The sequence below is a fragment of the Chanodichthys erythropterus genome, chromosome 7 (assembly GCF_024489055.1).
Source record: "Chanodichthys erythropterus isolate Z2021 chromosome 7, ASM2448905v1, whole genome shotgun sequence".
NCBI lineage: Eukaryota > Metazoa > Chordata > Actinopteri > Cypriniformes > Xenocyprididae > Chanodichthys > Chanodichthys erythropterus.
In genome coordinates this window covers 41,858,245-41,870,004 of record NC_090227.1, presented here as the reverse complement: position 1 = coordinate 41,870,004, position 11,760 = coordinate 41,858,245, and the positions used below count along the sequence as shown (strand labels likewise).

The window sequence follows — 11,760 nt, the reverse complement described above, 5'->3', positions numbered from 1 at the left end:
GTGATCCTTCTTCTCACTGAAGCACATGAGCAGCAGGAAGAGGTCCCGCCTTAATGACATCATCTTATAGAAGACAGTGAACTCCTCAAACGTCAGTGTGCCCTGCTGGTCATCCGTGTCTGCTTCCTGTGATCGTAGAACAAAGATGCATAAAGAGGTTTAAAGCTTTCAGTCATTCATACTCCTTCTGTCCAATTCTCAAAAGTTAAAAATAGTTTTTTCCAAGAAATTAAACAGTAACTGAAGCAAAAAGGTAGAAACAATCTTTAAAGCACATTAATTCACAAGGTGATATAAAGAGCACTACTGTAACTGAACAAATAGTACATAGAAAACAACATGATTCTTAAAAATTACAATTTGCACCCTGCTTTGAGGGAACAACATGAGCCTGAGTTAATCACACTTTCTATAAAGCAATGGAAATATTGACTCCATATCAGATTCCATTTACTTTAAATTGATAGTTTACCAAGAAAAACTCTCACTGTTGTTTATCAGATGAAGAACTTTAGAATTTTTTTTTATCTCTGTGAGTCCATATAATGCAAGTGAATAGGTTCCCAAATGCTGAAGGTACTTGATCGTAATCCATACAATATACCAATGCATGAATCATTGTCTTCTGAAGCAAAATAAATGGTGTGTGTAATGAAAAACTAATATTTTAAACTATAAACCATTACTTCCTCACATGGCCTCATGTGAGATTTGGGTTTACACTTGACATAAACATAAACATAACGCTCGCTTCTCCAGTGATCTTCACAATATGGACTCACAGAGATTATTTGACTAAAAATCTTCATTTGCATTCATCTAAAAAAAAATTTAGAATTTTTATTTTTGGTTGGACTATTTCGTTAAGGCTTCCACCATCTTTTCCGCATACCTGGAACATCTGTTTGACTTTCCTGCGAGGCAAGTTGACGTTCATCTTGTGTAAAAGCTGGTAGATCTCCTCGATGTTCAGAAGACCGTCTCCATTCTTATCAGCCTCCTCAAAGGTCTGCTTCATCCACTTACAGCACAGTTAAGAGAAAAACCCACAGGAGAATTTACACTGTGATGACAACATTGTTTAAAAGAGGACCTATTATGCCCCTTTCACAAGATGTAATATAAGTCTCTGGTGTCTCCAGAATGTGTCTGTGAAGTTTCCGCTCAAAATACCCCACAGATCATTTATTATAGCTTGTCAATTTTGAGTATGTGCAAAAACACACCGTTTTTGTGTGTGTCCCTTTAAATGCAAATGAGCTGCTGCTCCCGCCCCCCTTTCCAGAAGAGGGCGGAGCTTTAACAGCTCAACCACAACAAAGCTGGAGAATCTCACGCAGCCAAAATGAGGATTGCCAGTAACGGTGTTCAGCCTTACATTGTTCAAACCGGAGTCGACACTGATGGAGAGACTCAGGAAGAAGTTACAACTTTTAGACGTTTCTGAATGGTTAGTGGATAAATTTATGTAGTTGCTGTGGAGTTGATTCAACTCATCCACTAGCATGTGCCGCCATGTTCATATTTTGTGCAAATCCAGTGTTGAATTGACCCTCGTTTGTGAAGCAGTCCGGCATAAAATGATCAATTAGGAACATTATTATCTAAATTACTCGTCTGTCTGTGCACACAGGAGTGGATGAGCTCATCCTTTTCTCTTCTCAGAACTGTAACACAATTAACTCTAATGCACAACTGAGAGAATCCCATCACTGACAAGTACAGACACACAAGTCTTATTGTGAGTATTGCTGGTGTGCATTTGCACTATTTTGCATGTGTCTCGTAAAAGTGAATATAGGTCCCGAGTTATGAGATGCTGAAAACAAAGGGCTTCATCTCAATCCACTTAGAGGGTGAATGCATGATATACAAGATATTTATGTGTGGAATAGATTATAGGTTTCTTTATGTAATATGTGATTCTGAGAAATTTGCTAGGATATTTGCAGATATTTCTGTGTATGCACAGGTGATCAATAGTGAGAAACTGTCAGAAAATAGATCACCTATCTATACTGTGGAAGAAGAGATGTCTGGTTTTATGAAGTATGACATTTGGCAGTGAGCCTGTGATGGATGTAATTACAGAAAGGAAGGAGGGAGCGTTTCTGTGGCTGAAAGGAAAACAGAGGCTACTTGGAAGGGTCTGCAAACTTTGAAAGTCATCCAAATATAGCGGTGGATTCAGGTAACCGCGGCCTAATCAGAGGAACATGAACTTTTAACCAGAGCTGTACAAAGCAGAAGATCTATTTTACATTACGTGTCATTTAATGTTAATCCGTTCTCTTTGATCTATTAAGCATGTCTTGTACAGCGGGTATGCGTGGGTAAATTTATATGGCTGACATGTCGTGTGTGATAGAAATATCAGTCTGTTTTGTAGGGCATGCTAAAAACAACGATTTCTGATTAATTGCAGTCTTCATTTGAACAACCTTGATATCGATTCTTAAAATTAAAAGATCAATCACAATGCACAAACAAATGAGTCTTGAGTCAGTTGAGAACTGGTCCTTCGTGACGAATCAAAAGCATACAGAGTATGTAGTCCATTTCATAAATAAAAATGACTTTTCCAAGCCTGTTCTTTTAAAGGGGTCCTTCATTATGATTTCACTTTTTAAACTTTAGTTAGTGTGTAATGTTGCTGTTTGAGCATAAACAACATCTGCAAAGTTACGACATTCAAAGTTCAATGCAAAGAGAGATATTTTCTTTTAAAGAAGGGTCAATTAAACGCTAGATTTGCACAAAAGATGAACATGGCGGCACATGCTAGTGGATGAGTTGAATCAACTCCACAGCAACTACATCAATTTATCCACTAACCATTCAGAAATGTCTAAAAGTTGTAACTTCTTCCTGAGTCTCTCCATCAGTGTCGACTCCGGTTTGAACAATGTAAGGCTGAACACCGTTACTGACAATCCTCGTTTTGGCTGCGTGAGATTCTCCAGCTTTGTTGTTGCTGAGCTGTTAAAGCTCCTCCCTCTTCTGGAAAGGGGGCGTGAGCAGCAGCTCATTTGCATTTAAAGGGACACACACAAAAACTGCGTGTTTTTGCTCACACCCAAATAGAGGCAAATTTGACAAGCTATAATAAATTATCTGTGGGGGATTTTGAGCTGAAACTTCACAGACACATTCTGGAGACACCAGAGACTTATATGACATCTTGTGAAAAGGTCCCCTTTAAAGAATCATTCAAAAAGACTCTGTTAGAATCACTAATTTACCAAATGAACAAACTGAATCCGTCTGAGCGGTTTAGGAATCAATTAAGTTACTAAAGAAATGCAAGTTAAAGCTTAATTTAAACTTGTTTTTTAAATGAAAATCAGGATCTGTGAACTGGAATCTGCGTATCAATCCCCAACCCTACATTCTTAAGGTATGGACAAATTAGTAAAATTTCGTGGGCAAAAAAGGCCATTGTCTATTGTAAATAGTACAGCGATGAATGAAGCACCGTTTACAAAGAAGTCACTTTCAAGCCAAGCAGTTTTCTGTTGGTCAATGTGGCATGACCAAATTAAACCTGGTACAAAATCTGCATAGGGAAATCTTTCGCCCTCACATAATATTCCAGATTGCGTAAAGTCATACTGAAATTGAAATGGTAAATGCAACCTGTGTTTGCCATCTTATAGTCTGGCGAGTCACAGCATCCTCATTCTGAAGACTGTTTAAAGTCTAAAAAGTCTCTCTTCTGCTCCTCTGGTTCCTCCAGGATTGTGTTTTTTTAAACTGAGGGCACTGAAAACACTGAACAACTATAAAACGGGTCACAGATGAGCTTCCATCCAGAGTGAAAGCATAAGTGAAATTACCAGCGGCCAAACGCTACTGTTACAGCAGATTATAATGATGACTCACGCCTCTTTAATGAGAATAACAGACATAAACATAAGGGAGGAGAGGATGAGCAGCTCTGGCTTTTATCTCGTCTTCCTCTAAGGCCGGTTGTTTCATGTGAGGCTGTGCTTCTGTAAGATCTCCCCGCAGAGGGAGACTCCCTGAAGCACTGAACTCACTGACTCAAAGAGCTCTCGCTGCCTCTCTCTCTCGCTCTGTCTTTGTATTACTCTCTCTTTTGTAAATCAGTCGAAATCAATCAGTCGAAATCGATCACAAATCCTTCCTTTCCTCTCTGCCTGCATCTATTCATCCAATAATGTAATCTCATCAATCCAGCTATTAAAAGATTAGCTTAGCCAAAAATGAAAATTATGTTCCGTTATTAAATTCTGAATGTTAAAGCTGCTCTTTTACATACAACAATGTCAGTGATTAAAAAAAATCATCATAAATGCAGTCTATACAAATCATGTGCTTCATTTCAAGTCTTCTAAGCCCATAGGATAGCTTTGTGTGAGAAACAGAGTGAAATTTAATAATAATACTGTACATAAAAACATGTACACTACCGTTCACAAGTTTTAAAAGTGTGTTCTGTTCACCAAGGCTGCATTTATTTGATTAAAAATACAGCAAAAACAGTGAAATATTTTTAAAATTTAAAATAACTGTTTTCTATTTACGGAAGAGGATTAGGGCCAAGCAATAAAAAAAAAATAAAACCATCTCGAGATTAAAGTTGTTAAATTTCGAGAAAAATGTAGAAAGAAAATGTTGAGAATAAAGTCATTAAATTACGAGAAAAAAGTAATTAAATTACGAGAACAAATTCGTTAAATTTCGAGAAAAAAGTTGAGATAAAATGTTGAGAATAAACTCATTAAATTATGAGAAAAAAGTCGTTAAATTACGAGAAAAAAGTCGTTAAATTATGAGAACAAATTCGTAATTTAACAACTTTTTAATCATAATTTAATGAATTTGTTCTCATAATTTAACGCATTTGTTCTCGTAATTTAACAACTTTTTTCTCATAATTTAACGAATTTGTTCTCGTAATTTAATGACTTTATTCTCAACATTTTATCTTGACTTTTTTCTCGAAATTTTACAACTTTTTTCTCATAATTTAACGAATTTGTTCTCGTAATTTAACAACTTTTTTCTCATAATTTAAAATTTGTTCTCGTAATTTAACGAGTTTATTCTCAACATTTTATCTAGACTTTTTTCTCGAAATTTAACAAGTTTTTTTCTCGTAATATAATAACTTTATTCTCAACATTTTATCTCGACTTTTTTCTCGAAATTCAACAAGTTTTTTTCTCGTAATATAATAACTTTATTCTCAACATTTTATCTTGACTTTTTTCTCGAAATTTAACAACTTTTTTCTCATAATTTAACGAATTTGTTCTCGTAATTTAACAACTTTTTTCTCATAATTTAACAAATTTGTTCTCAAGTTTTTTTCTCAACATTTTATCTAGACTTTTTTCTCGAAATTTAACAAGTTTTTTCTCGAAATTTAACAACTTTAATCTCGAGATGGTTTCATTTTTTTATTATTGCTTGCCCCTAATCCTCTTCCGTATCTATTAGAATATATTTTGAAATATTATTTATTCCTGTGATCAAAGCTGAATTTTCAGCATCATTACTCCAGTCTTCAGTGTCACATGATCCTTCAGAAATCATTGTAATATTCAAAAGTTTGAAAAAAAAGAAAAGAAATACTTTTATTCAGCAAGGATGCATTAAATTGATCAAATGTGACAGTAAAGACATTTATAATGAAACAAAAGCTTTCTATTTCAGATAAATGCTGTGCATTTGATCTTTCTATTCATCAAAAAATCATGAAAAAAATTGTACTCAACTGTTTTCAACATTGACAATAATCAGAAATATTTCTTGAGCAGCAAATCATCATATTAGAATGATTTCTGAAGGATCATGTGACACTGAAGACTGGAGTAATGATGCTGAAAATTCAGCTTTGATCACAGGAATAAATTACATTTTAAAATAGAAAACAGTTATTTTAAATTAATAATTATATTTCACAATATTGCTATTTTCACTGCATTTTTGATCAAATAAATGCAGCCTTGGTTAGCAGATGAGACTTCTTTCAAAAACATTTAAAAAATCTTACTGACTTAACTTGAAACTGTAGTTTATATATATTGTTGCAAATATGCAGTTATTGCATGGAAAAGAGCAGCATGAACATTTCTCAAAACACCTACTTTTTGTGGTCCCAACATGTAGATGAAAAAAATGATGACTATTACTGTAATAAATCCATCCCTTCATCCATCCATCCATCCATCCATCCATCCATCCATCCATCCATTCATCCATTCATCTATCCATCCATCCAGAAGTAAAGGATATTGATCATGTGTGCGTTGTCTCTTGGCTAGTGAATCTTCATCACTGATCCCAGCCATCAGATATCTGAGTCCGGTCACCCATGTCCGCGCTTCCTCTGAGTTTGAGGTCACCAAGTCCAGAGATTCCATGTGGTTGCCGTGATAAATAGTGAAACAACAGCCCGGATCAAAGCTCCCTTCCGCATGGCGATGGAAGATGTCAGACTGTCGACCTTCTGTGACCTTGTAGAGTGAGTCGATGGTGACTGGGGAGAGAGAGAAAAGAGAAAATGATCTTTGAACCCCTGAAACAATGGATGACCAAAACACAGAGATACGTTCATTAGCAAAAACCTTGCCAGCATCGATATGACCCACACTTATCAATTACAGTTAAGGATTTGCTTGGGTGAACAATTCATTTGAAAAGAAATTAATAGAAACTGAAGTGGAAATGTTGTGTTAATGAAACTTACCTGATTCTGTAACTGAATCAGCAATTATTTGGAGGGCATTTTCATCCCCATTGACCTTTTCTTATGTTTGACTCACTGTTCACTTTTAAAGCATTGGACCATAACAATGTGTTATTAGATTTTGCATTCTGTTGCTTATCTGTCACTCTTTCTTTGGTTCCCCATAAGGGAACCCAGGCTTTATTGTTGGCGGGCGAGTGTTCATTGTTTCTTTACATGAAAGCACAACTCTTGACAGCCTCTGCAGGCACTGTGTGCTTCCTGTCCGCTTCAGTCTAATCAACATCCAAACCCAAACCAGCCTCTGAATCTTTCAGCAATGACTTTTTAAGGAGATATTTCACCGTGGCATGAAAATTCTCTGTATGCTGTTATTATTTTTCTGAAACACAAAAATAGATGCTCTGGCCATGCAATGACAGTTTAAAGTGACCACAGCTGTCAGGCTCTGAAAAGTGCAAAAAATACCACAAAAAAACATTTTTATAAAGCCACTTGTGTATCTTTATTCCAAGTCTTCTACGATAGCTTTGTCTAAGGGATCAGAAACTGAAATTAAACCATCATTTCATCCTTGATCAAGCGTCCAAATTCAGAAATGGCCCTTCAATGTCATGGATCCCAGAACGTCATTGCTCCAACATGTTCTCCAACCAATACACCTATATAGGTCGTTTGTCACTTCCCTGAAATATGACCGATAGGAGCGTTCGCTAAAGTTGCTCCCTATCGACAACAGGACACTTTCATTTTAATGCATTGTTCCCTTTTATCTGCATATTTTGGGTTTCTCGTAGCTCAATTGGCAGAGCATTGCAATATATAACAATATGCAATCATGCAATCGTGAGTTCGATCCCAGGGAACACGTGCTCATAAAGTGTATATGCACTATAAATCACTAAGGGGAGGTTTAGGGGTGTGGTGGGTGTAGTCATTAATAAAAAATGAGTTTTGCTAAATGGAAATAGGACAAATGGTGTAAAAAGTCCACACATTGCATTTAAATGAACACACATTTTGATTGGTAACGACAGTCATACGTCATTTCATGACGACAGACGTAACACGTCATTATTTTTTCGCCAGCTAGAGGGTGCATGACTTTAAAATGACTTTAAAGGTCATAATAAGGTGCTTGAGGTCCTTTTTAACTTTTTTCTCAATGTTAAGTGCAACAAATACAGCAGAACAAACTAAGCTGTCAGTCAAATGGGCCTATCTTGTGTGATACATCTGCTATCTTGATCTGCATTGTGCTTTCAACGACTTGCACAGCTGCTAATTTGAAGTGTAACTTTGCCAATTTTCCACTGGCTTTGTTACAATGTCGGCAGTATATGTGAATGGACAATTTTTCCTCATTCTCCGTGTTACCTAGGCCAACAAGTCCACATTTATTTGTCAGCAAAAGTGTTTTGACAGCTCCAGGGCTTTTGTGAAAACTACAGATTATACTTCCGCATTTGTGGATCGACAGAGGATTATTAACAGAACAGTTATTATTTATTTTCGGTTCGTTCTGTCCATATTTATGATTCTTTGCAGCCTTTATCAATGCGCTGGATCCTTTACTGGAAAATAAAATTCACTCCAGCTAAACATGTACTCTTTGAATTAATGCACCTGGGAAAAATACAAGTCGACACCATTATGACTAAAAGTTTGCTAAGAAGTATTTCCTACTAAAGTGAGGTGGTGATGACAGAATTTTCATTTTTAGTTGAAATATCCCTTTAAATTTCAGTATGTAATATAGTGCTCTGGTCATATGGATCACGTTTTTGGTGCTTTTATTGTGCGTTTTGTGGTCATGGTGTTATTATATGCCAAGAGCTGCGTAAAAAATAATCAGAAATTTTTCATCAGAAATTTTTCCTTTTGTGTTCCACTGAAAAAAACAACAGCATGCGGTTTTGGAATGACATGAGGAGAACATAAAATTACAATTTTTTTTGAACAACTCTTACATAACACAAATCTTTAACACTTCCTGTCATGATAATAATTTTATCAAACATGTGCTCTAGAAGGCAGAGTCACATCAAAGCCGTTGATTCCAGTGCTGATCCATTAACCTGACAATGAGCTGGGCACAATCTGTCTCTTTTTTTAATTATGTCTTATCTTATGAGAGCAGTTCACAAACATGACAGCAACAAAATAGGGAGAGGTGGGGTGAAAGGGGGTGAGATGAGGGGGACAATAGCACTTGAGCCTTTTTTAACTGTACTGTGTAATAATCCACCCATCTGGGCTAGGTCAGATCAGCTCCACTAACAAAAGCCTGAAGTGAATATGTAGAGGGTTGAACAGGATTTATTTCAGAACGCTCACCCAGGGAAAAAGGAGTGCTTATGCAGAATTCACTTCAGCCAAACAAGCAGAGCGCGACGCAGACACAGATGGTGAGAGAGCGGTGTGTTTCTGGAAGCCCCTGGCCTGTGATTCATACACAGCCATTATGTAAGAGAGAAGAGCTGCGCTCAGACACTCAACATATCAAAATCTACATGGGCTGCTTTGATGGGGTAGAAGGGAGCAAGTAATACACAGAGACTAAAAGAGGAGGGGGAAAAGAGAAAGGGAGAGCGACGAACAAGAAAGAGTCATCAAGAAAGTGACACAGAGAAAGAGATCAGTAAACCACAGATGTGGAACATTGAAAGCAGATTGTTTCTGACTCTGATTTGTCACTAGCTGTTTCCATCCAAATAGGGAATTTAATGTAAGAAAAAAAAGGTAATATAACACAAAAACAGACTGCGAATGAAGCAGAGCTTCCATTCCATGTGTTCAGGAGAAGAAAATTATTATTGTATTATTGGCAACGTCACATGACTTTTTTTGATGTGCATCTATCCAATTTATTTGGATTAACAAAATTAAAAAGTTATCTCAACTAATAAGTAAAACCAAAGACTTTAGATGTATAAAGACGGTGCATTCATATTACTATGAATGGGAGAAAATGCGATGCACAATACAGCAGAATAAGTCCCGCCTTCTAAATAAAAGAGCCACACTTTATATTAAGTGGCCTTAACTACTATGTACTTACATCAAAAAATAAGTACAATGTACTTATTGGGTTCATATTTAATTGCAAAACACTTTTGCTGCTATTGAGGTGGGATACGGGTAAGGTTAGGGAAAGCTTTGGCAGTATGGGTAGGTTTAAGGGTAGGGGGTAAGGGTTAAGGGATGGGTCAACAGTGTAATTATAAATGTAATTACAGAAATTAATTACAGATGTAATTACATGCAGGTGTTTTAAACTATAAATAGAATGTAAAATCATGTATGTACACAATAAGTGCATTGAATCAAATGATTAATTTAAATGTAAGTACATAGTAGTTAAGGCCACTTAATATAAAGTGGGACCAAAGAGCCAATCATCAATTGGTAAAGTCACTGCATCACTGCAGCTGCCGATAGAAGCTCTGTTTGCTATAGAAACAGTCAATGTTCTGAGGCCCTGTTTAATGACTTCAGATTTTTTAAAGTTGACATTTATGTGACTAGTTGACTAGTCACTGATGACAAATAAGCTGCCTGAACCTCGAGCTGAAACTCTAACATGGGTCTCCTTGTGCACAGCTATGGTATATGACAGTGCTGCCCACAAGGCTATTGTAAATAACAGCCTATTATTATCAGTTCTTTTGTCTTTGGGTTGTTATATTACTCACAGATTCCTGCTCATTCTAAATCAGATACAGATAAAGCAGCACAAGATTATATTTATATGAATGCATTAGCGAGAGAGAGATTGCGTGTGTGAATTAATTCTACCTTACAGCGTCGCTCTACTAATAGTGAAGCTGTGGATTTTAGTTACTAAGAAATACAAGCTATTTTATTGATAATCACAGAACAGTGTAGACAATACATTTCCGCACTACTGAATGTTTCTGTGTGCATGCAATCTGCATGTGATGTGTGAGCTATACTGTATGTGTGTACGTTACAATCCAGCAGCGCATTGGTTTCGAACAGCGATTAACTTGTGCATTCATCTGATCAATATTGAGTATTCAGATAGTATAATCAAACATATCCTGTGGAGCGCTCTCGGAGTATGCATTTATTTGTCATTAACTGTTGGATATGGGGTGTAAATGTGGACATTTTTGTCAATCACAAGTGGATGATGCTAAATACAGGTGTAAACGGAGTCCAAAATCCATTGAGCTTGTCCGCTTTCAACGATTTCTAGAGGTAGTCAAAAAAGCTTTTGAGCGGATTGCTTTCGTAGTGTAAACGCTGGTCAAATGCATTCGAACAGCAACAAAAATGTGCCTACTGACCTAATGCGTAAAAACAGCATATGCTGGATAGGTATGTTTTGAAGCATGGCAGCTGGTTTGAGCTGGTTTATGCTAGTCCTTAGTTGGCCATGATCTGGTTATAAACTGGTCCTAAGCTGGAGCTAGTTGCTTAGGACCAGCACTTGACCAGCTCAAACCAGCTGCCATGCTTCAAAAAGTACTTAACCAGCATATGCTGTTTTTTTTCAACAGCGTGAGCTCATTTCGTCCATTAGATCGAAAGATCTAAAAAAAACACCCATATATTTACCCGCCCATAGACCCTCTCCTCGAAGAAATCAGGACAGAACTGGCTGAAAGTGGACAAAAGAGTCATCTTTTACATATATAGTACAGTCCAAAAGTTTGGAACCACTAAGATTTTTAATGTTTTTAAAAGAAGTTTTGTCTGCTCACCAAGGCTATATTTATTTAATTAAAAATACAGTAAAAACACAGTAATATTGTGAAATATTACAATTTAAAATAACTGTGTACTATTTGAATATATTTGACAAAGTAATTTATTCCTGTGATCAAAGCTGAATTTTCAGCATCATTACTCCAGTCTTCAGTGTCACATGATCCTTCAGAAATCATTCTGATATGCTGATCTGCTGCTCAAGAAACATTTAATGTGTACAATTGTACAAAATATTTGTGTACAATATTTTTTTTTCAGGATTATTTGATGAATAGAAAGTTCAAAAGAACAGTGTTTATCTGAAA

At 36.3% G+C, this 11,760-nt stretch overlaps 1 protein-coding gene across 1 annotated transcript in view; it reads right to left on the bottom strand.

Moving 5' to 3' along the window:
* Positions 1-11,760, bottom strand: part of plch1 (phospholipase C, eta 1) — a 108,892-nt gene that overhangs the window by 44,126 nt on the left and 53,006 nt on the right. Inside the window, exons 4-6 of the mRNA XM_067390632.1 lie at positions 6,266-6,508; positions 893-1,023; positions 1-126 (exon numbers count right to left, since the gene is read on the bottom strand). The exon at positions 1-126 is cut by the window's left edge and continues 45 nt beyond it. Of these exons, the coding sequence (XP_067246733.1) occupies positions 1-126; positions 893-1,023; positions 6,266-6,508 (500 nt within the window). The remainder of the gene's footprint in view (positions 127-892; positions 1,024-6,265; positions 6,509-11,760) is intronic.